This window comes from Jaculus jaculus, chromosome 5 (genome assembly GCF_020740685.1).
Source record: "Jaculus jaculus isolate mJacJac1 chromosome 5, mJacJac1.mat.Y.cur, whole genome shotgun sequence".
Lineage (NCBI taxonomy): Eukaryota > Metazoa > Chordata > Mammalia > Rodentia > Dipodidae > Jaculus > Jaculus jaculus.
The window spans coordinates 3,126,677-3,153,335 of NC_059106.1; the positions used below are offsets into that span (position 1 = coordinate 3,126,677).

The following is a 26,659-nucleotide window of genomic DNA, read 5'->3' on the forward strand; positions in this document are numbered from 1 at the left end:
CACACCCAGCTCTGTTTGTTTTATGGAGCTAGGGTGTCACTCTAGCCCAGGCTGACCTGGAACTCACTCTGTAGTCCCAGACTGGCCTTGAATTCCTGATGATCCTCCTATCTCTGCCTCCCTAGTGCTGGGATTAAAGGTGTGTGCCACCATACCCAGGACACAGCTAGCTTTTTTATGTGGGTACTGGGAATCAAACCCAGGTCTTTATCATCAGAACCACCTCCCCATGCATTTCCACCAAACACATGGGATTTAAAGAAGTATTATCATGTGGAAGAGCTCGAAGCCCCTGCACATTCTCCCCCTCCACTCTCTCTGGACGCATCTGAAGAGCTCTGCTCAGGACCTGCTCATGGCTGCCAAGGGTGACCCAAGGATGCGCTGCCGTGTAGAGAGGACCCTCCCGCACCAAAGTTCTCCGTCCTTGCTGACTGGTGACCAGGTGCTCCCCCGCGTGTGCAGGCAGTGGGGAGGCAGCATGGGCTTGCTTCCCTGCGACGCATAGGTGGTGACCAATTTCTGGTTTCCAATCAAGTGTGGAAGTGCCGAGCTTGTTAACTCTCCTCTGCAGAGCACGCTGGCTGTGCCACAGGCACGAATACTCAGATTCCAAATGATGGATGTGTCGCTTGGTCATAATGTGCAAAATCTCTCCCCTTGGAATACCAAGTATCAGCACACTGCTCTTGTAGGCTGGGACCTGACATGTGACAAACTAGGCCATTTAAAACTCTCTTCCTTCCTCTGTTCCCATCAGCACAGAACCACCTTCTGAGCTACAAACACACCCTCTCTGCTCCATGAAGGTGCTCACACAGAACCTCCCGTCCCAGCCCCTCCAGGGACAGCTGACAGCCGGGCTTCGCAGAAAGGGCTGAGTTATGAAAGGGGAGCTAAAAATACCCTCCCCTTTCCTGTCCTCAAAATAAATCATATTCCTCCTGAAGTTGTTTTCACTTTGTTCCTTGATTTCTTAGAAACATGAAATGACAAAATAAAAATAATTAGAGCACACTTGAATCCAAGATGCTGGCAATAAGGATATTTAGAGAGGAAAAGCAGTTAGAGTGACTAAGTCTCAGTTTGAAAACAGGAACAATTAAAATTCACCGAGGTCAAGGAAAGCTGAGGTCTCAGCCTGGTCAGTTATTTTGGGAAATGTGTGTATGTGCTTTTGTTCACGTGCATGTGCGTACGTGCATGCACATGTGGAGGCCAGACAACAACCTCGGGAATATTGCCACTGGCCAGGAGTGCACCAGTTAGGTTGGTGTGTGGGGGGGGGGGGGGTAGTGAGCCCCAGGAATCCTCCCATCGCTGCCTCCCCCGTGCGCCACTCCAACTGGGATTTTTATGTGGGTTCTGGGGATCAAACTCAGGTCCCCATGCTTTTGAGGCAAGCCCTCTTCTGATTGAGATATCTTCTGAGCCTAGGAGATGATCTGTGCTTTCCACATCTCTTCTCCCTCCTTTCCCCACCATGGCCGGTGTGTGTGTGTGTGTGTGTGTGTGTGTGTGTGTGTTTCATGTTCATCATGTGCATGTGCGTTTCATGCTCACCATGTGCGTGTGGGCGCATGTGTGTAGGCCAGGGTCAACAATGGCTGTCTTCCCCCATCAATTCTCAGCCTCATTTCTATGCAACAGGGTCTCTCAGTGAACACAGAACTTACTCACTGACCTAGACTAGCTGTCAGCTAGCTCCAGAGACTCCAGCCTCCACCTCTCTGGCACTGGGAATACACTTTACATGGGTGGGGACCTGAACTCAGGTCTTCATGCTCATGTGGAAGCTCTTCACTCACTGAGCCCCCCCCCCCCCCCATATCTTCTCCCGCTTGCAGATGACCACGGTGAGGTGAGGCACCCTGGCCAAACTCTACTGACATCCATGTCAACGCCTGATGGGTCCTGATCATGATTTTCTTAATTTAGAAAGAGAATCCAGGGCTGGGGAGATTGTTCAGTGGCTCAAGTGCCTGCTATGCCAGCCCGAGGACCCAAGTTTTGATCCCCAGCACCTCCATAAATGTCAGGTGTTGGCATGTGCCCATAATCCCAGCACTGGGAAGGCAGAGAGGCAAGGGATAGCTGGAGCTCACTGGCTATAATCTAGCTAAGCCAGACGGGTGAGCTCAGGACTGAGAGGGAGAGAAGGAGAAAGAGAAGAGGGAGATTGTCTCAAAAATTAAGGTGGAGAGTGACTGAGGAGACAGCTGACAACCTCTGGCCTCCATGCATGTGCACATACATCACACACAAATACATGCAACATGCAAAAACAGAGTGATCAAGAAAAACAGGAGAATGGAGGTGCTGTCTAAATCCCAGCGCACAGTGGGAAAGGAGTAAATGAGGACATTGCAAAGGCTGAAAAGAGGTGGTGCTTGGAGAGCTACCACACACCTACTATGGGACACACATAACTTCTTCAGACTTAGGAGAACAGCTTGCCACAGCCCACGTTAGCGTGGATTCAGAATGCATTCAGGTCATCTTCACACAGCATTAGCTCAGCTACCCACCGAGCCATTAGACACCATATGTGCATAACTGCGGGCCTCAGGGTCTCCAGGAAAAAAGTAACACTAGGAACCTAACTGGCTACTAAAGCATATGCAGGCAGCTCAGAGGCTGACGCTGAACTCTACACAGGTATTAAAGCGAGAAGGCTCTGCTTTAGAAGACCTAGAGAGACTGGAGGGACTGGCTCCCTACAGATGTCGCCTCAGGGATGACTTTCCAGACTGTCCCCAACTCAGCAGCCATAGTTTAAATTTACTAGCTGTGGTAGTTTGAATGTATGTGCCCCAATAGACAGGAGGATCCCTGGTGAGCTCCAGTCCAATGAGAGACCCTGTCTCATAGGAAGAAGGTGGCATCCAAGAGGGCAGAAGACACAGGCATGTGTACCCCCTACGCAGGTGCACCCACATATTCATACAGAAGCATACACAAGAGTCTCTAATCTTCAATATTTCTTCCTGCTTCTAAGAATGTCCAACATTCTTCATTTTCAGTGGCTTCTATTTTGGTCAGCAGTAGCCTAGTTAAAAGATATTTCCAAGTCTCCCTAGCCAGTTAGGTTAGGCAAATACTCAGCATGTCTTCCGGGCAAGCTCCTGAAGGTGACTTACCAGCAGGGAAGGGAACATACGCCTTTTCTGCTCCTCCCTTTGTCCACTTACGTCTTATGAGGACTGGAGACCTAATGGTCTTCAGTGCTCTGGATCAAGATGTAACTAGATGTAACTCTGAAGATGAGTGTCATTTGTGGGATAGAAGAATTGGAAGACATAAAGACACTTGAAGTTCCTCAAAATTGGTCATTAACACTGCCTGGAACTGCCTTTCTTAAGCGAGAGGAAAGAAGAAACTCTTGATTTATATAAGATCTTTTTTAAGTTTGTTACTATATATATCGTCTAATATTCACATTTGAATTTATTTCCTAACTTAAGTAACTAACCTATACATTGTCTATCTGTAATGTAAGAGTTGATGTTCTTTACATTGTCAACTTGTTAATGGCAGTCCTTCAAACACCTCTGAAGTCACTTCCTATCAACAGATTAAGCATTCCCTATGTCTGCCTCTGATAACTTCTCATACCCTGGCAGTTACCTGACTTTCCGTGGTCTGGCCGCAAGCTAATTTTGCACATTTAAAATCAACCACTGCATCACTTGGCATCTCAGCATTTCCTGACATCCTCTGGAGGACACCTGTGATTGTGTCCCGATGCTCCCAAGTGCTGATCTCAAACCAGGAGCCTCAGGCTTCACAGACAAGTGCTTAACCGCTAAGCCATCTCTCCAGCCCTCATTTAATTTTTTAAAGATTATTTTAAAATTATTTTTAATCGTTTAAAAAATCTGGATGTGTGTGGGTACGCCAGGGCCTCTTGTCCCTGCAAAGGAAACACCAGTCGTTCACACCACGTTTTGTGTGCAGCTTCACGAGAGTGGCTAGAGAACTAAACCCGGGCCAGTAAGGCTTTGTAATCTTGAACTGCTAAGCCATCTCCCTGGGCCCTATTTTCTGTTTGTTATATATCTTTACTTATTTATTTGCAAGCAGAAAGAGATAGAAGACAGACAGACAGGCAGAGAGAAAGGGTGTGCCAGGGTCTCTAGCCTCTACAAATGGACTCCAGATACATGCACCACTTTGTGCATCTGGCTTTACAGGAATTGGGCAATCAAACTTTGGTTGTTCGGCTTTGCAGACAAACACCTTAACTGCTGAGCCATCTTTCCAGCCTATTTGTTTGTTTTTGAGACTGAGTCTTATGTAATCTGGATTGGCCTTGAACTCACTAGTGTAGCTGAGAATAATCTTGAATTGATGATTCTCTTACCTCTACCTCCCGAGTTCTGAGACTGAGGTGTGTGCCTGCACCCCGGTTATGTGGTACTGGGGATGGAAATCAGGGCCTCTTCCATGTTAGGCAAACACTTTACTGAAGGAGCTACATCCCCTGACACCAACCTGCCGTTTAACAATGACACTCGGTCTTACAAATGTCTGTGTTTCAGAAGGCCCCGAAGGAAGAGTATTATGAAGAGTCACCGGCTGCCCCTTAAAGGAAGACCAAGTTCCTGAACTGCTCACCTACTCACATTCCACACCTTCACTTTAAAAAGCAAGTTAGCAGGTGAGGTTGTGCACTCCTGAATCTCAGCACTCAGGCTCAGATTGGAGGACTGCTGTGAGTCTGAGGCCAACCTGAGACTATCGAGTGAGTTCTAGGTCATCCTGGGCTAGAGTGAGACCCTGCCTTAAACAAATAATAAGTAAAAGACAGGTTAAACCACCTCTCCCTGAGGAGCTACTGGTAGCAATGGTTGCTGGGGATGGGGAATCATTTGTGTGCATGTGCACGTGCATGTCAGGGCCTCTTGCCACTGCAAACACCAGGCACTTTTCCACCTTGTTTACATGGGTGGCTTGGGAACTAAACCCAAGCCAGTATGTTTGAAGTAAGCACCTTTAACCACTGAGCCATCTCCCCAGCTCCTTGGGATCACTATTATCTCAACATGAGTCCATAAGCCATCTCTAAAAATTTCTTAAGTGTTATGTAAATATAGAGTTGTAAAGCAAGGTAAATGCAAACTCACTATTTTGGCTTATTTCCCCATTATTTCAGTTGCCTTGACTAACCATAATTTAATAGGATTTCTAAAACTCCTACCTTTATTAAACCTGCAGCTACAAACTAAGTGCGAAGAGAAGTAACTGCTTTGACTTCTGAAATGTGTATTCCATCAGCTTGAGTACTGGTTAACAGGATTATGCAATTGTAATGCAGGTATGTGTGTAAACACATGCGAGAGGAAACCCAGCCGGCGTCTGATGCGCTCTATAACTAGGGCTTTGAGGAATGGCATGGCCCATGGAAAGATCCTCTGGTCTACTTGGATTCTGCCAGGTCCTTGGTTCTCAACCTCGGCATGTCTTATGCCCTGCTGGGAAAGTAGAGGCTAAAAAGATCTACCTGTGTTTGCTGCCCACTACCTGTATCAAAATCACTCTGAATGCCAGAGATCCTGAGAGCCTCTCACCTTCATGTGCCCAGAATCTTGGGGCAGCACCAGACTCTGAAGGGTCTTTAAGTGAATGTGATGTGGCTCATATTTTAAAACATTGTCAAGAGGTTGGAGAGATGGCTCAATGGCAGACGCTTGCTTGCAAAGCCTAGCAGACTGTGTTCAATTTCCCAATTACTGCATAAAACCAGACACACAAGGTGGCACATGTGCCTAGAGTGTGTTTGTGGTGGCGAGAAGCCCTGGCATGCCCATATTCTCTTTCTCCCTCTCCCTCTCTTTCAAATAAATATATGGGCATGCGGAGGGCAGTGGAAAACCTTGGGCATCATTTCCCAGGCATCATTCCCCTTTGATTTGAGACAGGGTCACTCATTAGCCCGGCACTCACCTAGCTAGGCTAAACTGGCCAGTGAACGCCAGGTCCTTGTTTCCACCTCTCCAGAACCAAGATTACAAACATGCTACTGTAGTGCTCGGCTTTTTAAACCATGGGTTCTGGGGCTCAACCCAGGTCATCACGCTTGTAAATCGAGACCTTTACTGAATGAGCCACCCCCAGCCCATCCCAGCGAGCATTCTGCAGAGCCTCGTACATGTCACCCGCTCCAGCAGACACATCTTCACATCCCTTCCCTTGTTTCTACACTTACATCCTGCTAATGCCACACTGTTTCCACAGATGACAACACTTGATTAACAAGGGTTAAAGCATGGCCCCGGCACAGGCTAAGATCACAGGTAGAGCCCAGGGCCTAATGTCTCCCTCAGAACATTCCCCTTTTCAATAAAAGTGCTAAGTTCTTATGGAGAGGGGTAGGGACAGAGTCCATGCTTCTTACATTGGCCCCTACTATTCAAATGTTCCCATTTTGCTCTCTTGAGCTATTTACTGTGTATTTCCTACAACCAGGCCTTGGCTGGGCACAGGTGCACAAATATAAGACCAGAAGTGCCCACCCTCAGGAAGCCTGCAGTCTACTGCCCATGTTGCCTGCTGGCAGGAGTCTTGCCCACTTCAGACAGGCAGTTAACTGCCTACAGAACAACTTCCTCTGGGGCCCCAGGTGCTGGTGGGCTGCCCCCAGCCTGAGCGGGCCTGCAGGAACCTCGTCTTTGAACTCCTTACGCAGCTGGCAGCTGGCGCTGGTTCCGCACAAGGACAGAGCGCTGCTCCGCTGCGACGCAGGTGTCTAAGGCCTGGCTCACTCCCTGTGGAAGAACCCGTGGAAAGGACACTCGGTCCAGGAAGAGCAAGTCACTGCAAGAGCGTAAAATATTCAGAACAAGCATGCGTGGTTCTGAAAGGCCCTGGGCAAACACTTCACAAGCGTTTCATCTGGCCATTGTTAATTCATTACAGCAAAAGTGTAAACATACGGAGAAGGAACGGAGATGCCAAAGGGAAGATGGGACAGACCTGGGGAAGAGGGGGTCAGAGGCGAGAAGGCAATTGGAAAAGGCAGTCCTGGGAGGACAGAAGCCTTCTTCTATGTCCCTACTGCTTTTTGCCTCTGTTGCTTGTGACACGCAATTATATAACTGATAGCAAAAGTCAACGTACCACAGCCACAAAACCCACTTCCTTTCACTCTCCCTTGTGAAGACAGTATGGATGCTTGGCAAGCATTCTGGCGACTGACCTCCATGCCCAGCCCTGGGTTTTAACTTTTTTATTTTTTCAAGGTAGAGTCTCACTCTAGCCCAGGCTGACCTGGAAATCACTATGTAGTCTCAGGGTGGCCTCAAACTCACGGCGATCCTCCTACCTCTGCCTCCCGAGTGCTGGGATTAAAGGCATGCACCACCATGCCCGGCCTCCTGGTTTTTACCTTTATTTAAAAATGCTTGCCCTTCCATCTTGCCTCTGTCTGGTCTGCATGTCTGGCTCTCCAGTTTCCCTGGAGGGTGGGGAAGAGGAGGAGGGCAGACATGCCCTTGCCATGATCAATACGCATGTGGATTTTTAATAACTGATTTTTGGTGACAACAATTATTCCAGAGAAAATAAATTTCAGAGAGGCTGGGGCAATGGCTTGGTGGGTGAGGTGTTTGCTGTGCAAGGGTGGAGACCTGAGTTGGGATCCCCAGTGCTCACACAGAAGCTGGGTGTGGTGGCACGTGACTGTGATCTCAGTGTTGTGTAGGCAGAGACAGGAGGGCCCCTGGGCCTTGGTGGCTAGCTGGTTTAGCCAAATTGGTGATCTGTGGGATTAGTGAGAGACTCTGTCTCACAAAGTAAGATGGATAATGACAGAGAAAGATACCTGACATTGACCTCTGGGCTCCATACATGTATGCACATGCATGCACCCACATAGAACATGCATACACACAGCACCCCCCCCCCAAAAAAAATGGACTTAGGTGTAGAACAAGGCTTTCTGATGAAGGCCAACAATCCACCATCCTGGCTCCACCACTTTCGCACAGGGGACTTCCGGTCTGGATCTGCCCCATGCCATAATATAGCTAAACTTGGGATTTGAGAAACGAACAGGAAGCTGTTAGAGGAAACAGTCCATCCCTCACAGTGCAGGGCAGTGACCTCGAGAGGCTGGGTCGCGGTCTCCCCTGCCTCCCTTCTTTCATGCAGAACTGGCACTTAGCTTCACAGCCCGTGGGAAGGCCTCGCCAGGCACCACGGAAGGACTCTAGTGTCAGCCATATCATGCCTAGAGGAACTCAACCTACTAAAAACCAGAATCAAGGCAGGAGCGACAAAGCCTATAAACATCTCAGTGCGACAGGGATGACTCCAGGGTGCCCCAAGCCCTCCTGCCCCTGGAAGCGAGCAGGACTCTCCATTCATCACGTCCTGGTTCGTCTTGAGTACAGATGGGATCAGTCAGCACTTGGGGCTGTAAAGCCACAGCCAGACTTTATGAGCATATGCTGCATATGAGTTTTATTTAAACATAATATTGTACGACAATCCTAAACATGATTTGAGACGCACACACATTATTATATTTAAAAATATTCTCTAAATTGCTTTGTCACTATTTCTGTCATTATCCTTCTTGTAATAAAACAATGGATGTGCTTCCAGCAAACAGCCCACGTTGCAAAGTCTTTTTCCAATCTGTGTGTGTGTGTGTGTGTGTGTGTGGCATGCACGGATGAATGGTAGCACGTGTGTGGGTGTGCGCACATGTGGGCCAGCAGTTACACTGGGCGCCTTCCTTCATGGCTCTCCACCTTAGTTTTCGAGACAGGGGCTCTCGCTGAACCTGGAGGTCACTGAATTGGGTGGACTAGATAGTCAGAAAGACTCAGACATCCTTTGCCTCCCCAGTGCTAGAATCAGGCACGTGTCACCAAGTTTGGCTCCTATGTGTGTGACTGGGAATCACACTCAGGTCTTTTTTTTTTTTTTAATTTTTTTGTTTATTTGAGAGTTGAGAGCAACAGAGAGAGAAAGACGGGGGTGGGGGAAGAGAGAGAGAGAGAGAGAGAATGGGTGCGCCAGGGCTTCCAGCCGCTGCAAACGAACTCCAGACGTGTGCGCCCCCTTGTGCATCTGGCTAACGTGGGTCCTGGGGAGTCGAGCCTCAAACCGGGGTCCTTTGGCTTCACAGGCAAGCGCTTAACGCTAAGCCATCTCTCCAGCCCCACACTCAGGTCTTGATGCTTGGGCTTTAGGCACTTTACCAAATGAGCAATCTCCCCAGCCCCTACCAACTTGTAGTTTTGATATAAAACTCCATAAACAAACTCTGCCCTTGCAGGCCCTATTTTAAAGTCTCATTGACATGATTCTTCATGGATGTAACCAGGTTCCAAATGGGCAATTCTTACCATCTCAGTTTCTGCCTAAACGACCCCTTCATTTCCCAGCAGGCATGGGAAGCCTCCCAGGTGGCAATGAGTAGAACACACACCATCCACTTAGCCTTGCTTTCCACGACACGGGCAAACACCCACACCTCAATTGCCATCCCACAGCGGCAATTTTTGTCACAGTGGCTGATGTGACAACAATGGATTTTAGGGCAACTCACTGCCAAGGCATATTTTTGAGTTGTGTTGCAGCCTTTGGGAAATGAGCATCATCCTCCCAGGACTTTGAACCTGGGCAGTTTTGAAGATTTTTTTCCATGGAAAGCTTCCTGGGTTGAGGGGGTGAGGGTGCAAGCCTCAGGGGAGTCTCTTGATGCCAGGACTTTGCTTCAGCAGTGAAGAGCTCTGGAGGGACTCTAGAGGACACTTAACCAGCATGGCCACAGTACCCAGCATCTTGGTACAGGCTAGTGTGATTCCCTAGCTCCTGCCTTGGACAGTCAGCTGCCTCCTTGGAAGGGAAGAGTCCAGAGCTATCATCTGTCTCAAGCTTAAACTGCTTTTAAAATAGTTTGAACTATACCTAGAATTCTCTTCCAAAACATATTCTCCCTCCCTCTCTTCTTTCTTTTCCTTTCTTACCTCCCTCTTCCTCCCTTCCTCCTATCTCTTTGCTTTTTCTAAAGCAAGATTTATTTCATGTAGGCCATGAGTATTTATCATTGAATTCAATATGCACCTGAGTCTCACCTTAAACTCCTGATGTTCCTGCCTCCACCTCTCAAGTACTGTGATCACAGTCATGCACCACCAAGCCCAACTCAACAAATGTTTCCTAAAAGTATCACAATCAACAAGGTTTTACCTTGTTCTTACAGATCAGTGCTTAAAAGGCTTTGCCTGTCAGCCCACAGTGAAGCCAGAAGCACTGCAGGTCTCAATCTTGACACTTTCCATAGATGGGAGCAATCCTGGGAGTGTGTTCTTGTGTTTTATGTGTGTGTTCATATGTATGTGGGCAGGTGTGCATGCATGCAGAGGGCAGATGTCAACATCAGGCATCCTCCTGGATTACTCTCCACCTTATATTTGAGAAGAGGCCTCTGAACCTGAAGCGGACTGACTCAGCTAGAAGAGCCAGCCAGTAGCTCTCGGGATCCTCCCATCCCACCTCCCCAGTTACGGGAGCAGAGGCACCTGACTCTGCACCTGCCTTTGACATGGGTGCTGGGGATCCAAACTCAGGGCCTCATGCTTGTGTGGCAAGCAAGTTTCCTGCTGAGCCAGCTGCCAGGCCCCTTGCAGTGGCTTTATGATACTTTCTACGCAACTCCTCTGGTTTTCCCCAACAGTGCTCATCACCCGGACATCAGAGACCCTTTGGGCACTAAGTGGAATATTTCACATTTCCCCTCTTCCTCCTCAAGCATGGCTTCTACAGACTTGGGGACTCTCTGTATGCTGCAAAAGTGCAGCCCCTCTCCTGCCTCTCTTTGCTGTGAGACATGAACTTCTAGTCTTATCTCTCACCATCACTGTTCTCACACCAGCTGCCAAGCTTTCAGGACTGGAGAAATACTTAAAAAGGAACCACCACAGCTGTGTTTACTATGACTAAGCTCCTCCCGGGCTGTGAGAGCAGGGGACAGCGACTAGGAACCGTCTGGAAGCACTCATGCTGGCTGCATGAGCAGCTTGCTTTCCCAGCCAGTCCTGGTTTTTGAGGAAAGACCTTCATCTGCACATCAGGGGACTTTTCTCACTGGGAGCACGTCTATGCTTTTGTCTCAAGGTGACAGTTGATGCTAATTCATCATGGAGCAGGCCAGTTCTGATCACGTGACCAAACAGCCCCTCTATTGCCTCCCTACCCACCTGTGACAAGGGCTAAAGTCCTGCCATTCATCATTCAACCCTTGGGCCATGTGTGGCCCTTCTGAGGTGTAACTGTCACACCAAAGGAATGACATCAAGGCAGTGTAAGGTGGACACTGCTTCTCAGTGTCTCCTGTAAGAACAAATGTGCTGAAAAATGTGTAGCACAGGCTGGCCTCGAACTCCTGATCCTCCTGCCTCCACCTCTTCAGCAACATCCTACCGGTGTGCGCCACCACAGCTGGCTGAAAAATGTCCTGAAAGTGCTGGGTAGATTCCAAAACCCAGACTAATTGTTAGCGTGGTTTAAAGGCAAGCATCCTTTCATTTTGTTTTGATTTGTTTTTAGACAGAGTATAATGTATCCCAGGCTGTCCTTGAACTCACTTTATAGCTGTGATGGTTAATCACTAGTTGTCAACTTGACAGGATTTAGAGTCACCGTGGAAACAAATCGCTGGGCATGTGTAGATTAAGTTAATGGATGTGGGAAGACCCACCCCAACAGTCGGTGGTACCCCGCCATCACAGACCGAATACGAAGGAGAGATTGAGCTGAGCCCCAGCAGGCAGGGCTCCCTGCTTCCTGATCGGGCACTGGGTGTGATGGGCATTCACGCTCCTGCTGCCACGCCTTCCCTGCCCGCCAGCCTGCACCCGGCAAACAAACCCTTCCTGCCTTCCTTGAGCTGCTTCTTGTCGCAGTCATGAGGCCAGTAACTACGATGACTGTGACCTTCTGCTCCTCCCACTTTTAACGCCCACACGTTGAGATTACAGATTAGACCACCATATTCAGTTAATGCAGTGTTGGAGATCAAACTTGGGCTCTACCAAGTGAGCCACATGCCCAGTGTCTGGAAAGGCAAATACTTCTGGGGACCAGATAGACCGCTGAGATAAAATGTCTCAGAAGGACCATTATCCCCCCAAAACTTAGCACCCCACATATGTGAATGCCACCCCTTGGTTCCAGACAGCCATGGGCCTGGGGAGCTCAGCACTTTAATTTGCCACGGCGCCAATATTTTCAGAGAAAGTGGGAATTTTGGCTTTTCTGATGAGCCTCCCCAAATGGCATATTTTCCAATTTAAAAAATACTGCGTTGGTCCAACCCACATGCCCGGAGCAGGATCTGGCCTAAGAGGTCCGAGCTGCTCCTGTTGCTTTGGGCACAAAGCTGCATTAAAAGTAGAGTGTGGGCAACGTACCTTTCAGCTTGCAGCCCAGAGTTTCCTCTGTGGGACACTCTCATGTGTCCCCACTTCCCTCCCTCTTTCTCATTGCCACCCACAGTCCACAAAGACCATCTGTGGGATGCCAGGGGCCTTTACTAGCCAACCCAAGTGCCCTGGTATTAATGACACCTCTCAGAAGCTCTGCCAGTGTCCCTACAGCCAACACCAATGGAGGCTTCCTACCGCATGGCTCGCCCACCTCAGAGCTACGCCTTGTCTCATCTTCCTGAAGGCCAGCAAGTTCACTTGAACTGTATTTTCTGCCCCTGTTTGGGAACCCAGAGTTCTGTCCTGGCTTACTCATTCTAACCCACCAAGCCTTTCTGGCCTTAAGTCGATCTCTTCAATCCACCTTCAGAAAGCAAGTCTTTGAGTGTCCTCACAGCTCATTCCTTCCCAATGAAAGGGCCTTGACCTGGGGGCTGGGGAGATGGCTCGATGGGTAAAATTCTGGCCAGGCAGGCAGAAGGGACCTAAGCACCAGAGTAAAAACTGGGCATGGCAGTGTGCACCTATAACCCCAACACTGGGCAGCACAGACAGGAGGGTCCCCAGGGCTCTAGCCAAATCAATGAGCTCTGGATTCACTGAGAGACCCTGCTGCAAAATAACAAAGTGGAAAGCAGTTGAGAAAAACATTTGAGGTTGAGCTCTGGCCTCCACCCATGTCTACGTGCAGGTGCCCTGGCCCACACACATGCGTACCACATGCACACACAGAACAGGATTTAACTTGCCTAGAGAATCCCTCCCATTCTGAGACAGGGTTTCATGTATCCCAGGCAGGCCTTGAACTTGCCACGTAGCTGAGGGTGACAGTGAATTCAGGATTCTCCTGCGTATTCCTATGGAGGGCTGAGATTAGAGGTGGCATCACCACAGCACCGTAGACCGTACACCGTGCTGGGAGGGCGTGCTCTCCATCATATGCAAGGCCTCAATCTCTCCATTAGTCTGTCTTTTAATTTGATGTCATCGTCTTTTCCTCCTATTATGAGGGTCTTGTGTAGGTATTGCTAGGCCCTGCAAGGTGCCATGAGGCCAATTTCTGTCCAGACAGCTGCATGTAAGGGGACATGCCACTGAGTTGCTCCTCTGGATAGAAACTGAGAACTCAAGTTCCCGGAAGAAAAAAAAAAAAAGCCACACCTGTGTTAAAGAGTTTGCAGGGCTAAGGAACTGAATTTGGTAATTATGGAGAGTTAAAATGATTCAAACCAGAGCCAAATTAGCCTGAGTTATTTTTAGTCCCTGTGAAAGCCACTCATTGCCCCTTGTGTCTGACCTCACATCCTTGTGACTAACAAAACCTTCAACATGTATTCTTGGGCTAGGGAGATGGCTCAGTGGATGAAGTGCTTGCTGTGCAAGCTTGAGTAGCAGAGTTCAGATCCTTGGAACCCACGTGAGGCCATGCACTCGAGAGGTCTGTGTAACCCCGGGGTACCCACGGTGGAGATGCGGTGGAGGAAAGGAACGCTCCCGCCAAGCTGCCCAGGCAGGCTGGTGAGCGCAGCCGTGGACAAGAGACCCTGTCTCAAAGGGAGGCAGGGAAGGCAAGGGGAGAACCTCCTCATGCACGCCTTGGCACACACATGCTTGCATTACACACACACACACACACACACACACACAGAGTATTCTTAGCAAACCACTAGCTTCCATCAGGTCAGACAGCATCTGACACCTGTGACAGAGTTTTCCCTGCTTTGACTATAACCCACCTGCCTCTGGTCCCCACCAAGGTATGTGGTGAACACCCGGACTGGCTTTGTGCTGTATTTAGTAAGGCCGCATGGAGCTACTTCCACAGTGGAACACACAGGACCGAGGGCGGCCTGAATCTGTGCTCCTGGGCCCACTGGTCATTCATATTTGGCTCCACAGTAGACTACCTCTAATCCCCTTTGAAGAAAGAGCTGTGCTTTTGTGTTAACAACACAGAACCAAATGGAGTGATGGTAACAGATTTTAACAGACCCAACAGAACTGAGTGCAGGGCTATCGCAAATCATGCTGCCGTGACAGAAGGTGGGTTTCAACTGATCCCCGTCACCTCTGAAGTACCTGGCCAGAGATACATTTAGCTATTATTTTATTTTTTATTTCCATTTTTAAAATTATTATTTATTTATTTACTTAGAGAAACAGAGAGAATGAATATGGGCATGCCAAAGCCTCTTGACACTGCAAACGAATCCCAGACACATGTGCCACTTAGTGCATTTGGCTTTATGTAGGTAGTATGGAATTGAACCTGGGCCTGCAGGTTTTGCAAGAAAGCGCCTTTTACTGTACAGCCATCTCCCCAGTCCCTGGCTATGTATTTTAATGACAAGGTTTAATCTGCTTACAGATTTCAATAATCCTCTAATTACAAAGGTCTTTGTAATTAAACTGTGCACGGAAACACAGTTAATGCCTTCTCTAGGAAATCAAATTGCATTTCTCCAAATGAATCCCACTTTCCATATGTTTCAAAGAACCCCAGGTCAACTACATTAGCCAATATATAGTTACACCATTTTGAGAATGGGATTCAATCTCAGACAGAGGTCACCTGTTCTAGAGACTTTCAAGGCTTCTTCTTGGTTGTCTAAGGCATCTTTTTACCCTGCACTGAAATCCCAGATCTTCACACAGATAATCAGAGTTCCTCTGGTGGCGCGGCTGCCCTCGGATTGCTAAGGGGCTGTGTCATGGGGTCCAAAGAGCAAGGATTCATTTCAGGCTGGGGATGTGGCTCAGTTGGTAGAGTGTTTGCCTGACATTCCTGATGCCCTGGCATGAATTGGGCATAATGGTGCACACTTCTAATCTCATCACTTGGGAGGGGAAGGCAAAAGGATTAGAAGTTCAAGGTTGTCTGGAGTACTTAGTAAGTTTGAGGACAGCCTAGGATACATAAAACCCTTTCTCAAAAAAATACATATATATTAATCCAGGAGTCAGCCAAAGTTTTTTTTTTTTTTTTTGTAAAGAGCCAGATAATAAGTATTTCAGACCCTGTGAATACACATATTCCTTTCTTTATATATATAACCTTCAAAATGTTTAAAAAAATTATAGCTTTGAGGCTATGCACAAATAGGTGACAACCAGGATTTGACCCAAGGCTGCTGTTTGCTAGTGCCCTGGGGACTGGAGAAGGGGCCACTGTCTCCACATTAAGAGGGGTTCACTGGGGCTGTGGCCAGGCAGGCCCTGGGACCAGAGCAGGCGACCGTCTGAACTAGTCCTAGGAGGGCACTCACCCCACAGAACTACAAGGCCGCTGCTGACTTGGCACCCAGGAGGCGATTGGCCAGGAAGGATGGTTTTCCTGTTCTGCCAATATTTACCCAAGATTTACCCCGCTTGGGGAGCCAGGAGACCCAGCCTTCCGAACCTGCTCTGCACACGGAACCACTGAGGCCTCAAGGGAGGAGGGCAGAGCCCTGGTCCTGGCTTGGCCACATGCACAAGGCTGCAGGTATGGTCTTGTGCCTGTACCACCACCTCAACTGGTTCCTCATCTGCAATCCAGGATGGCTAAGGACAAAAGACCATGACTGAACGGGGTGCATGCTGCTGCCTTTCATCCTACATTTGCCCCTCCCCCACGGCCACAGTGCTGGGGAGCAAACCCACAGCACCTACCACTGAACCTCCTTACTCGACACAGGATCTCAGGGTCCCTGCTGGCTCCCTGTGTCCTCAGACAGAGGCTAGATTTACTCAGGCCATGGCACAGCCCCGAGGTCAGCAGACTGCTCCAGCAAAAGCCAGACAGTCTGCAGCGCAGTCCTTGTTGCAGTGACTCAGCTCCACAGTTTCAGTGCAAAAGTGGCCTTGGGCAATAAGGGTGCCTGGCTGGGTTCCAATAAAATGGTATTGACAACAGCAGATTATGGGCGAGATTTGGTCCACGGGTTAGGCCATGTCAACTGTTGATATATTTTAGAAACCCAAATGGCAATCTGGCCTGGGGGTGGGGGGTGGCGCAGTCAGTGAAGTGGCAGCCTCACAAGCATGAGGCTGTGAGTTTGATCCCCAGAACCTGTGTACAAGTGCTGGCTGTGGGCTGGCACACACCAGAGATGGGGAGGTAGAGGCAGGAGGATTCCTGGGTCTCACTGACTAGCCAGCTTAGCCTAAATGGTGAACTTCAGGGCAGGTGAAAGATCTTGTTTCAAAGGTGGGTAGCTCCTACTACGGTTGTCCTATTACCTCCACATGCATGCAAACATGTGTATACATGTGCACACAGAACACATACATACGTGCATCTTTTCGCTGTATGTATACAGCAAATATAATATCTTGGTATTTCTAGAAAATAAACTTTTTAAATTTAATTCTATCTTCAAAGGTTAGAGATGATGCCTGAAAGCATTAGAAACATTACAGTACTTCTCATATTTCAGAGTTTCCTCCTAACACTGTACATAGGAATTACATAGAAAAAAATGAAATAACGTCAGGAATTTTGCTATTCAGGAAAGGATGAATGTTGACACACTATGCCTCTGGTAATCTTTGGAGAAGGCTGGGTCACCCTAAACCATGGATGAGCGTTCAAACCACAGCTGTGTGAGTGTGCGTGTGCACGAGTGTGTGCCGTGCGCCGCCTGCTGTCTGCGTGGGGACGCTTGCCTGCCGCGGTCAGGTTCTCTGCTGGAGGTCCTGCTCTGCTGCTCTTCCGCACAGTCTTGTTTTGGGCCCAGGTCTCTTTACTGATTCTGGAGCTTGCAGGGCTCTGGTAATTCTTGGGTCTCTGTTCCCCTACAGGACTAGGATCTGGAGATTTATCCTCTGGTAATCTCTGGCCCCCTCATGCTTGTGCAGGAAGTGCACTTAACGGCTGAGCCATCTCTCCATCCACAAACCTCATCTCTCATCATTTTCAGATTCTGACAGCTTCCAAGGAGGTCTTCATTTTAGTGGCAGCGTTAACTTCCCCAAAGCACAGAACAAAAACCTTTCAGAACCAATGACTGATTTTGCTTTTCTAATGAAATAGAAAAAGCTACCAGAGGCACCCTGTAGGGGGCTGTGCTTGGTGCTAAAACCGAAGTGACATAGTCAAGGCCAAGCATGTTCTAACATGGGGCCGGCCAGCAGGTGAGCATGGGGAAGGGAGCTTTGACCTCCTCTGTGCTGTGCCTCGCTTGTGGAACACGTCCCCCACAGGCTCAGCTGTTCGAACACCAGGTCCCAGGCCGAGCTTTGCTGGAAGAAGTGGGTCACTGGGGGTGGTTTGCCCCATTTCCTGTTCATCCTCTGCTTCCTGACCACGGTTGCAATGAGCTCAGCTGCCTCACGCTCCTGCTGCCACACCTCCCCACCATGATGGAACGAACATCTCCCCTCAAACTCTAAACCAATAAGCCCTCCCTCCTCCCTCTTCCTTCCTTCCTTCCTTCCTTCCTTCCTTCCTTCCTTCCTTCCTTCCTTCCTTCCTTCCTTCCTTCCTTCCTTCCTTCCTTCCTTCCTTTTCAGTGCTTCCTGTCAGGTATTGAGAACACTGTTACACTCAAAACCTTCCTGAGCAAACTGCCTGCCGTCAGTCCAGGGAGGCATTCCCTTCCGCAGGTAGGTGAGAACTGTGAAGCACTGCCTCTTCAATGCTTCCCAGAGGCCAGAGGCCAAGACCCACTGGCAAAGGGTCTAACTCTGGAAAGACAGCCAGATCCTATTAGGACCCCCAGCTCTCAGAAGCAAGGATGCATTTTTCTTGGTATCCATGGGTGACCAATACAAGGATGACTAAAGAATACCAAAACTCAAGAATGTTTTTAAAGTTCCTTACATAAAATAGCATAGTATTTGCATAGAACATACGCATATACTAAATCACCTCTCAGTTACTTATAATAGCCAACATTATGCAAATGCTATGTAAATGGTTGTACTGTATTATTAAGGGGATGACAGAAAGAAAATGTCCATGTATGTTCAGCAAAATTGGTTCCTTCATCTTCTATATCTAGGCACAACTATGAATGTAAAAACCTCAGACCCAGGACTCACTAAAGATGTCAAGTGCCATGTGTCACCTCTGACATGAAAGGGTTTGTGGTCCAGCCGTGGTAACAATGGCTGAGCCAAAACAGCCTCAGTAAGATGCCCGCATGCCATGGCAACCACAGCGCTGCACCTGCTTGTCTCATCTAAGCAGATCCCAGCGAGTCCTGGGCGCTTGGCTTGATCACTCCCTGCATCAAAGCTAAACTGACTTACTCCACGAGTTTCTTTTCAGAAAGCATGCCTTGCACAGAGGCCAACTCACCTTCCAGAAGTTATCCACTTTGCCGTACACGAGGGACTGGTTCTGCCTTTTGATTTCGTTAATGTGTTGGATGTCGCTGGAGTTCAGGTGTTGCTCGACCACAAACCCCAGAAAGCTGTTGTCTGGGGTGTGAGCTGAGGTGGAAAGCAAAAGACAGGGCTGTTAACGTTAGACTGGCAACGAGCAGTAGCAAGAATTACAGATAGACAAGTAGTCTCACCCACCGTTAAATATTTGCATCTTCTCCTGCCTCTCATACCTGGGAGTGGGAGGAAGAGCGGGTGTCCTCTTCCATACATCCCCTGCAAGAACGCGCGCATGCGCAAGCGCGCGCGCGTTTGTGTGTGTGTGTGTGTGTGTGTGTGTGTGTGTGTGTGTGTGTACAGTTTTTCGAGGTAGGGTTTCACTCTAGCCCAGGCTGACCTGGAATAATTCACTATGTAGTCTCATGGTGGCCTTGAACTCACAGTGGTCCTCCTATCTCTGCCTCCCGAGTACTGGGATTAAAAGCATGTGCCACCATGCCTGGCTTCCCTGAAAGAGCTTCACACATAAAAAAGTTCTCTAGGATGGACTAATCTGAAGTGAATTCTGCTCTTTTGGGGGACGGGAGGGAGGACTCCATCTGTCTGAACAAGGCCCAGCTGTATGTGCCTACTGACAACCTAGGCACCTTGGATTGTGTAAGCACACACTATGACATCTGCACAACACCCAACAATGCATTTCTCGAAACATGCTGCATCAAGCAACTGCACCAGCAATGCATGGCTGTCGTTAAAGGTTGTACAGATCAGGCACATGGAGTAAAGACAGAACAAGCAGGAAGGCTCAGCTAGGAGTATAAACCACTCCGAAACCCAACCACTAGGACAGACTGGCCCTGGCCCTCCCTTTACCATTGGTTCTGCGTCTCTTATTTTATCTCCTCACCACACAAGAAGCAATAAGCCTACAGCCCCAGTGCACATCTGTATCTTGTGGCTATGATTTTCAAGGAAGTGTCACCAGGAGGTGACAACAACAGACAATTCTCTCCTGATTAAACAGGGACCCTTGTCTTCTCTTTTTCTTTACCCTATCCACAGAAAGCTTGCCAGGGTCTCAGCAGAGGTCACATACAGCAAGTGTGAAATCAAGCAACTGTTGTTTGGTTGGACCTGAGCAGAACAGCTGTGACTAGCAACCCCCAAGTCCCTGGCAGGTGACTCAGCAACACCCACACGGCAGCCTCAGCACATCCGTCCACAGGGGTTAGCAGACGGGAGTCTGGTGCCTTGCCTTGCGTTGGCTTCCAGGGGCTGAGGAACCCTTTCCAGGTACAAAAGTCTTTGAAAGCATGCCAAGGCGGTGCGCAGCCCAGCCTAGGAATCAGACACCTGTCCTCTCAGTCCTGAGGGGGGAGGAGGAGAGGGGCTGCAGGAGCGCAAGCTACATCAACACTCTCGTGTCATCATCCAGGCTCTGGTGCCTTTGCCTAATGGGGGTGACAGAATGAGGAGGTGACAGGGTTGTGACTGGTGAGCCGTGCTCTGTCTGACCACTGCTATTTCATCTCTGTGTCTTTGAACATGTGCCCGTAAGGAAGGGCGACGGCTGCAGGTGGTTAGAAAGTAAATTACGGGATAAATTCTATGGCCAACCTCAGGATGTACAAGGAGGGGCTCAGAGAAGGGAGAGGCCTGAACGCGGAGAGAGGTGAGGAGGAGGAAGGCACTATACTCGGCACAGCCCCGAGGCAGCTAAGAAGCTTCCTAAAGCTTGCTCTCCCTAAAGCCTTTGAACTGGAATCAGAGGCTCTAGATTTTCAGAAAACTCACATGGTGACTAAACCTTCATTCTTGTCTTGGGATGTTTGTTTCTGTGATCCAGTTATGCAGTCACTGTATGGGCACGTGTGTGTATGTGTGTGTGTGTGTGTGTGTGCACAGGTGCGTGCCTGTGTACACATTCATGTGCACGTGTAAAGGTCAGAGGACAACCTCATGTCATTCCTCAGGTGCTATCCAACTTCTTTTGAGATAGGGTCTGGCCTGGCCAGCAGGCCCCAGGGTCCTCCTGTCTGCCTCTGAAGTGTGCATCAGGCCTGACATTTTTACCTGGGTTAGGAGGATTGAACTCCAGTTTTCATGCTTACAGGCCAAGTACTTTACCCACTGAACTTCCTCCCCAGATTCCTTATATGAGCACTTTTAAGAAATGAAGCAGTCTATTACCTACAACATTTAATGGGGCAAAGTTCTCAGGACACTATGATGTAGTAAAAAATTATCATTAAGCTCTCCAAAGAAGAAAACAATGTGCTTGTGTGTAAAATTTTGTGTCAAAGGCCCCTCTCAGCCTGAATGGTGACAGGAAGAGGAAGGAAGAACTGATTCTTATTCTGCACAGTGCGGCTGTAATTTGGAACTAAATCAACTCTGACACTTTATGAAGAAAAAACTACACACACAAGCATTCCTCTCAAATTTCACCCAGATACTTTTGTATCTCAACTCCTCTGTCTCACTGTGAGATGCTAATATATATCTTGACATATAAATGGCATTACCACAGTTCTGTGAGGATCTTCTGCCATCTACTACACTAAAAAAATAGGTAGTTGAAAGAATTCTGAGTGTTCCAACATAAAGAAAAGGTAAGTGGTTGAGGTGACATACAAGTCCACTGCTGTGTTCTCCTCATCACAAACACCACGGCCACGCACTGAAATTCCTCACCGAGCCTCTCTCTCTCACACATACACACCCTTTTATATGTCAAGAAAGAAGCACTATTTGAAAGGCAGCAGGTAACTAGGAGTTAAGTGATTACAACACACAGAGCTCTGCCCTTCAGGAATGCAACAATGACTTATCAATGGTGCACACTTGACATCTGCCCAGCAGTAATCGTGTCTAACGTTTAGCAAGTCACATTGGCCTTTCTTTTAGTGGCATGAATCTCCAAGGCCTGTTGTAATTCCCAACCAGCTCTAGGAATGTTGAGGTGCTCCACAGTACCTGGCCCTCGCCGGCAGAAACATAAGAGGAAGCCAGGGCCCATCCTTCAGCTCTCATATAGCATATAAACTGTTCAAACCCACCCACCTCCCCGCTCTTCTCCACGTCCAATGTTCTGGCCTCACTGATATGTGTGCGTGTGTGTGGGTGAGTGTGTGCACATGTCTTGATCCCAGGAGTCTTTTTCTTTTGGTTTTTCGAGATAGGGTCTCATCCTGGTCCAGGCTGACCTGGAATTCACTATGTAGTCTCAGGGTGGCTTTGAACTCATGGCGATCCTCCTACCTCTGCCTCCCGAGTGCTGGGATTAAAGGCGTGCACCACCACACCTGGCCCAGAAGTCTTTCTTGATTGTGTTTCACCTTATTGTTGACACAGGGCCTCTCCCTTGAACCCAGTGCTCCCCCATCTGCGTAGACTAGGGAGCCAGCTTGCCCTGGGGATCCTGTCTCCACCTGGTCAGTGCTGAGATAACAGGCACATGTTGCCTCCCCTGGCTTTTTTTATGAGGGTTGGGGATTCAAACGCGCATTCTCACACGTGATGAGCCAGCGTGTTATCTGTGGAGCCATCCCCCTGGCCCTGGCCTCATTGATTTTTGCTGTGATTTCTGCAACAAGCAAGTTTTTCTTTCCTCTAAATACAAATGCTTTCAGTGGTTTCCCCGACTAGAATTGAAAAATATACCCTCAGTGTAAAACTTTATTTCAGATGACAAAGAAAGATACCAAGAAGAAGCGATTTATCACCTCACTGTCCAGAAATACCCACTACTAGCTGCCTCCCCGCCCCAGCCTGTGGATTATTTTTGTATTGTCAAACTACAATTGGATCTCGCTATTATTACTCTTGTACACTTCTTTTCCCATTCACACAACAGGCTGCAGATCTTTCTAGGCAATAGCCACAACTCACCACTGCATGTGAAACCTCACATCAGTCTGTTGTGCATGACCTGATTCTGTCACATGAGGGTCCCCTTGGCTTGGCACTGCCTGCATCTCTAGGGGGAAGCTCATCGCCTGTCCCTGGACCCATGTGATCTGGCTCCCATAGATGGTTGCTATGGTGCCAATCCTGACTCTGCATCTCAGTCCTCTCGCCAGGTGTCCAGATACAGGCATGTAACTGACTACGGGTCAACGGGAACACAGATGCCTGATCAGGTCCCACCCTCATCATTTCTCCATGAGTATCCAGGGGTCATTTGTTTTTTTGCATGTGTATGATTGTGTGGTCTGGATGCATGTGTGTACGGAGACCAGACTGAACATCATCAGGTGTCTTCCTCAATTGCTCACCACTTTATTTTTTCTTAATTAATTAATTAATTAATCTTACTTATGAGAGAGAGAGAATTGGTGTACCAGGGCCTCTAGCCACTGCAATCAAACTCCAGAAGTGTGTGTCATCTTGTGTGCATGCATCACCTTATGCATCTGGCTTATATGGGTTCTGGAGAGCTGAACTTGGGTCGTTAGGCTTTGCACACAAGTGCCTTAACTGCTTAGCCTAACTGCTTAACTGCTAAGCCATCTCTTCAAGCCCTCCACTTTATTTTTGGAGACTGGGTTTCTCACTGAACCAAAACTAACCAGGTTCGACTAGACTAACTAGCAAGCAAGTCTCAGAGATTCTCCTGTCTCCATCTATCCAAAGCTGGGTTAGACTGACACTACCATGCCAAACTTATCCAGGTACTGGGAATCCAAATTTGGTCCTCATTCTTTCACAGCAAGCACACTACCAAATGAGCCATCTCTCCAGCCCCCAGAGCTGACTTTGAAGTCAGTGTCATCCTGCAAGGTGGTGTTGTAGATGATCCCCTGCTAGGACAGCCTGCCTAAAACAGACATCAGCCTAGAGAAATGTAAGGCTGAGATGCGGAGGCAAAAGACTTCCATGCCTGAACTCAGCTCTGACTAAAGCAGAGTTCCCCATTCCCAAGGAACAGGCCAACAAGCTGTGACCAGGCCCATGTGACAGACATCTTATCCAATATGCCACCCTTAAGTACTTAAGCCAGCAGATTATCTATCATATGGCTGAACCCGTACAGGCCCGTGGATTTGTAAGCAGTCTCTGAACCTGTAGCCTTGCCCCTTCCCACCTTTCTCACTGCCTCTCACCCTAACCCCTCCTCCCCATTGCTTGGTGAGGCTTGTTGAAATACTGCTTTGAATAGCCGGGCGTGGTGGTGCACGCCTTTAGCCCCAGCACTCGGGAGGCAGAGGTAGGAGGATCACTGTGAGTTCAAGGCCACCCTGAGACTCCATAGTGAATTCCAGGTCAGCCAGGGCTAGAGTGAGACCCTACCTCGAAAAACCAAAAAAAAAAAAAAAAAAAAAGAAAGAAAGAAAGAAAGAAAGAAATACTGCTTTGAAACAGGTCTGTGAAGATGGATGCAACTCTTCATGTTCCTTGGCGATAGGGCCACTGTGACCACCAGCCCAGCTTTGCTTTCCGACACACCTCCAGCAACCCCTCCGCTCCTCGCTGACGTACTCAGGCTGAATTTCTTTACATGGTGATAGCTTCTTCCTGTCACCTCCAAGCTGAGAGATCTCCCATTTCCCCAAGACTGATGAAGCCCACTGTTTGGCGCCCAGACCATGAAGAATTGGAACTAACTACTGAACAGCACTAGCTTCCTAACAGCCTGTCCACTCACCCAAGGCACGCTTGTGTACCTGGCTTCCTGGAACACCCAGCATAACAGGGCTTGAGTGAGTATTCCTGAATGCAGGGCTAAGTCAACAGTGAAAGCATAATTAGCTGCGGAGGGTGCGATGCAGATGGGACTACACCACCAGGCAGCACAGGCTATGCCTAAACCACCTCTAGCATCAACCTTTTTGCACATATGTTCTAGAACCAAAGCCCATTCTCAACATAGTAACTCGCCAAGGTAATTCAACCTTATGTCCCAGAACCTAGGCCAGGGCTACATGTCATAAGTGCTCAATCAATAGGTCAATGAGCCGAGGAGCCAAGGAGATGCTCAGACAGTAAAGCGCTTGCCTCACAAGTGTGAGTACTGGAGTTCAAGTCCCAGAACGCACAGAGACAAGCTTAGCAAGATGGCAAGAAGTTGTCACCTCAGTGCTGGAGGCATGGAGATGGGCGGGGGGGGTGGCGCTGGGTGACTCAGTGGCTAGCTAGGTTAACTTACTTAAAAGGTTCCAGGCTAGTGAGAAATTCTGTCTTAAAAGAAGGTGAATAGTGACTAAGCAGTGACTCTACACCCACATACATGGATGCATATTTACAAACATGCCAACATGCACCCACACAAAATATTTAGTGGACTGATAATTGGCACATTTTCTTTTCCCGAGGTAGGGTCTCACTATAGCCCAGGCTGACCTGGAGTTCACTATATAGTCTCAGAGTGGCCTCGAACTCACAGTGATCCTCCTACTCTGCCTCCTGAGTGCTGGGACTAAAGGCGTGCGCCACGACACCCAGCTGACACATCTTTTTTAAATCTAGGTCACAAAATAAATGTTAAAAAGACAAGACAGGCTGGGGAAATAGTAATATATTGTGAGCCACAAGATGAGCCTAAGGCATTGACAGAGACATCAGAGGAAATTCTTCTATGTCTTAAAACACTTCAGGAGCAAATGGATTCTTTAAAGGAATAACACTCCTGAAGGTTACAACTCAGATGACACACAGAGAGAGAGAGAGAGAGAGAGAGAGAGAGAGAGAATGATTAAAAAAACAGCAATCAAATGAAGATGCACATGCAACTTAAAATGACCTTTAAAAAGACACGAAGGGCTGGAGATATGACTTGGTGGTTAGGGCGCTTGCCTGCAAAGCCCTAAGGACCCATGTTCAACTCCCCAGGTCCCGTGTAAGCCAGACCCAAAGGGGGCGCAGGCGCACAAGGGGGCGCAGGCGCACAAGGTGGCACAAGTGTCTGGAGTTCAACTGCAGTGGCTGGAGGCCCTGGCAAGCCAATTCTCTCTCGTGCTCTCAAAAAAAAAAATTACAAAGTAACAAGATGACAACTCAGGCTTAGTCACCTCTTGAGACCCTCCTGAGACCATTTTGCAGAGGTTTGGGAGCTGGGGATGGTGTGAAACGGGAACTTTCTCAGCAACACCCCCAGAATCCTCAGGCTGCTTGTCCCTTCACGCCGAACCTCAGCTTCCCGTCTTTCTGCCCTATCTATGCCAAGAAATACTCACTATTGCTCGGCCTGTACTTCAGCAGGGAAAGTGACCAGCCACAAGGCACACTGCCTTCTTACCGGAGTGACACTGTGTCACTGCAGTTAGACAACAAACAAAAGGAATAAACCAAGCGTCCAGGCTGTGCTTCAGGAATGAGGCAGGGCTGGAGATCTCCAGCCACCTTGCTTTCCAAGGTCACTGACACCTTCGACGTGCACGTCAGGTCTGAGCAGAGCTGGTCTGAATTTGCGTTGGGCAGCAGTCTCAGAATTGCTCTGTATCTACTTTCAGCCACAGTCTCCAGGTGAAGACAGGAGAAAAAAAAATCAATTAGATGAAAAGATTTTTGCCCTGGTCAATGTTTTTACATAAGCCACATAAAGTTGTGAAAGTAGGTGTTGGGAGATAATTAGAGCTTCCCAAATATGGCATAAAAAACAGTGCAAGACATCAACTGTAGAGCTGCATTTTTCTGTATGTGGCAAGTCAAATGCATTCTCTTATTAACTGTGCTGTGGGGGCAGGTTTGTTTTCATTGTTTACTGAGGCATGAGAAACCTTGTGGGAGATTGTGGAGAAAAGAAAAAAGATTGCCTTCAAGAGTGTAAAAAAAAATCTTATTTGCAGCAGATTAAATCCAGAAACAAATAATTCCTAGATAGAGGGTGAACTGAGGTGTCTGGAAAACATAGGGAATGTTGGTTGCAGTGAATTTTCTACGACAAAATACTTCCAATCAAGTGTAAATTA

General features: G+C 48.4%; 1 protein-coding gene across 5 annotated transcripts in view; it reads right to left on the bottom strand.

Annotated features, from left to right (window-relative positions):
- Mgat5 (alpha-1,6-mannosylglycoprotein 6-beta-N-acetylglucosaminyltransferase) overlaps window positions 1–26,659 on the bottom strand; it is a 307,809-nt gene that overhangs the window by 59,907 nt on the left and 221,243 nt on the right. For all 5 annotated transcript variants that reach the window (XM_045151121.1, XM_045151124.1, XM_004668162.2 and 2 more), the window contains one exon: window positions 18,724–18,857. In XM_045151121.1, the coding sequence (XP_045007056.1) occupies window positions 18,724–18,857 (134 nt within the window). The remainder of the gene's footprint in view (window positions 1–18,723; window positions 18,858–26,659) is intronic.